General features: G+C 64.6%; 1 protein-coding gene across 1 annotated transcript in view; it reads left to right on the top strand.

The window, feature by feature from the left end:
* The window catches only part of ESPN (espin), a gene marked incomplete at its 5' end in the record, with an annotated part of 34,169 nt that overhangs the window by 20,883 nt on the left and 10,391 nt on the right, over positions 1–2,895 (top strand). Inside the window, 2 exons of the mRNA XM_010850199.1 lie at positions 4–68; positions 1,972–2,166. Coding sequence (XP_010848501.1) covers positions 4–68; positions 1,972–2,166 — 260 coding nt within the window. The remainder of the gene's footprint in view (positions 1–3; positions 69–1,971; positions 2,167–2,895) is intronic.

The following is a 2,895-nucleotide window of genomic DNA, read 5'->3' as shown; positions in this document are numbered from 1 at the left end:
CAGCTGACATCTACCTGCAGACGAAGAACAAACTCCGACATGTGGAGACCGAGGCCTTCAAGAAGGAGGTAGTGAAATTCCCCCACACACAGCCTGCCTCCCTCCAGATCCGGGAGTGGGCTGATGGGGGATGGTGGAGGCCAACGGCTAGCCCGGCTCGTGGGTACAGGGCGAGGGATGGGGGTCCCCGGTCCAATGGCCTGTTCAGGAGTCAAAACTTCTGCTCAGTTCCATGGTGACCCAGGGCTGGATGCTGGAGACAGGGAGACAAGGAAGACATAGCTACCACCCTTTGGGGAGATGGGGAGCAGGAGAGGCATGAAGGAACATATACCCTGATAGCCATGCCTCTCAGGAGCTGGATCCTCACCCCATCTTGCCCAGAGGAGCAGGGTGTCTTGGAGATGGCAGAGAATACGTGTAAACTGCCTCCCCACAGACTTACATGTACCCAGCTCTGGGCACAGGGGGAGAATGGCTCCCAAGGGAGTGTCTTCCAGGTGGGAGATGCAGGCAGTAGTGAAAGTGAGGGTCAGAGGAGGGTGGAAGGGAGCACCAGAGGGAGCACTAGTAGGGCTCAGCACTCTCAGCAGTGGGGGCTGGAGGCAGGGGGTAATAAGGAGGCTGGGTCCCCAGTTTGGGGCTTCAGCTCCCAGGTGAATAGACAAGCCGGTCCTAAGATGGGGTCTCTCCCTGGGGAGAAGCAAGCTAGTGAGAAGGTCCTGAGTTCAGGGGGCACTCTGAGTGTGAGGGACCCATGATGCAGGGCCTGGAGGATCGTGGCCGAGGCTTTGGAGCAGGGACGATACAGAGGGCTGGCGTGCACAGCTCTGAGAGTCCTGGGTGACACGGAGGCCCGGAGGGAGCCCTGGAGTTCTGGCCAAGAGGAGAAAACCAGGCTGGTCTGAGAAGGGAGGGCCCCTGAGACCCCAGGTGACTGAGTCTGGGGTAAAGAATGCTGCTGCTGCTAAGTCGCTTCATTCGTGTCTGACTCTGCGACCCCATAGACAGCAGCCTACCAGGCTCCACCGTCCCTGGGATTCTCCAGGCAAGAACACTGGAGTGGGTTGCCATTTCCTCCTCCAATGCATGAAAGTGAAAAGTGAAAGTGAAGTCGCTTTAGTCATGTCCGACTCTTAACGACCCCATGGACTGCAGCCCAACAGGCTCCTCCGTCCATGGGATTTTCCAGGCAAGAGTACTGGAGTGGGGTGCCATTGCCTTCTCCAGGGGTAAAGAATAGAGCCCCTCTAAGGTCCTGTGGGAGCCTTGACCTTGTAGTTCTCTCTCAAGCCCAAGGCAAGCTCTCCAGAGCCAAGCTCAGTGACCAGTTCCCACAGGTGACCCAGGTCACACAACCACCGGGTGGGGGAAGGGAAGGATACAGTCCCTGCAAGGCCACCCGTCTACCCCCTTCTTGCCACCTCAGACCAGGCCTTCAGTGGCTTCCCTTTTCATTTCCGGAAGGTGGAGGGGGCCCAGGAGAGGCCTGCAGGGTGCCTTGGGCCAGTGGACTTTCTCGGCCGAGCAGGTGGGCTCTGCTCTCAGCCTCCAGCCGCAGGACTGGTGGCCCGGCCTGCGCTCCCTCCCCTCCGCTCCCCTGAGCCAGAGCATCAGGACTGCGCGGTTCCGTGCCCCTCCCGGGTGTGTGCGTGCTCAGAGGCAGGCTCTGGGGCCGCTCCACAAAGGGCTCTTTGTGTGCTCCGCGCCCCCCGCCACGGCTTTTTCCCGACCGGAGCAGGGTCGCGGCGTCCGCGCCTCGGGGCTGCAGGGGGCGCCTAGGGGGCAGGCCGGCCCAGAAAACGAATCCTGCGGTGTCGCGTTTCCTTGCAACGTGAGCCCGGCCGGCTGGGGCTCGGAGGGTCCGGGGCCACCAGAGGGACGCTCGGACTGAGGGTGGGGCAGAGGACAGCCCCTGCTAGGTGACTTGGCCTTTGGCCCCTCCGCCTCTTGTCTTTCTTCCCGGGCTAGGCTTTGTGGGGGTCGGCTGCGACGGGGCGGGCCGCCCGCGCTGTCACCCGAACCCGCCCTGCCGCCCCTGAAATCCGAGTCTTGGGCGCGAGTGTCGGTGTCCCTTACGCAGACCGCGATGGGTTCCAGATGCGGGAGGGGAAGAGCGGGGGCGTGACCCGGAACTCCGGGGGGCCAAACATGGAAGTGCCCACAGTGAGGTCCGAGTTGTCTCTGGCGGATGGAGGCTGGGGTGCTCAGCGCGGAGCGGAGGGAGAGAGACGCAGCCGGGGCGAGACCACATCTGGCCCGCGGGGTAGGCGCGGCGGCCAGGTTTGGCCCAGCAGTTGGCCACCCCCCTTCCCCGTGATATTACCGGCTGTTTGGGGGGTTCGGCCAGGGATTGGTAGGCTCTGGGTGATGTCAGGCCGACAGAGCTGTTCGGCGCTCGAGGGCGCGGTCGGGCGGGCTGGGTTGTAACCTGAGAGCAGAGATCAGGTAGCGCAGGTGTCGGGTCCACGTTGCCCCCGCCGCCAGGTGCACAGCGGGGGGCCACCGGCGCGATCGCAGGTAGGAGCAGACGCGGCCGCGGGCCGGCCCGCCGAGGGCCCTGGGCAAACAGGAGCACACAGGACGCGGGCTCTCGAGTGGGCTTCCTCGGCGTGGGATCCCCGCAAGAGAGGCGCGCGGGGCCGTCTGGGGGCCGCTGTGCTGCCGAGGCCGGGAGCTACCCCTGCTTCGGCCCCCGCTGGCGTTCGGGCTGGGTCACCCCGCCCAGGGCCCGCCCCTTCTAGCCTCGGTAGGGGCTCCTGCGCCCCTTGGCCCGCGCCCAGAACCCCTCCCAGTCTGGCCAACCAGGCCTGCCCTTTCACCGAGGCCCCCCCTCCCCGTACCTTCGCCCCAATCCTCGCTCTGAGAACAGAAGGGTCGGGGACCGTGAGCCCC

This window comes from Bison bison, unplaced genomic scaffold, assembly GCF_000754665.1.
Source record: "Bison bison bison isolate TAMUID 2011002044 unplaced genomic scaffold, Bison_UMD1.0 scf7180017864289, whole genome shotgun sequence".
Lineage (NCBI taxonomy): Eukaryota > Metazoa > Chordata > Mammalia > Artiodactyla > Bovidae > Bison > Bison bison.
Note: the sequence above shows the minus strand (reverse complement) of the source record. Positions and strands in the feature narration are given on the sequence as shown.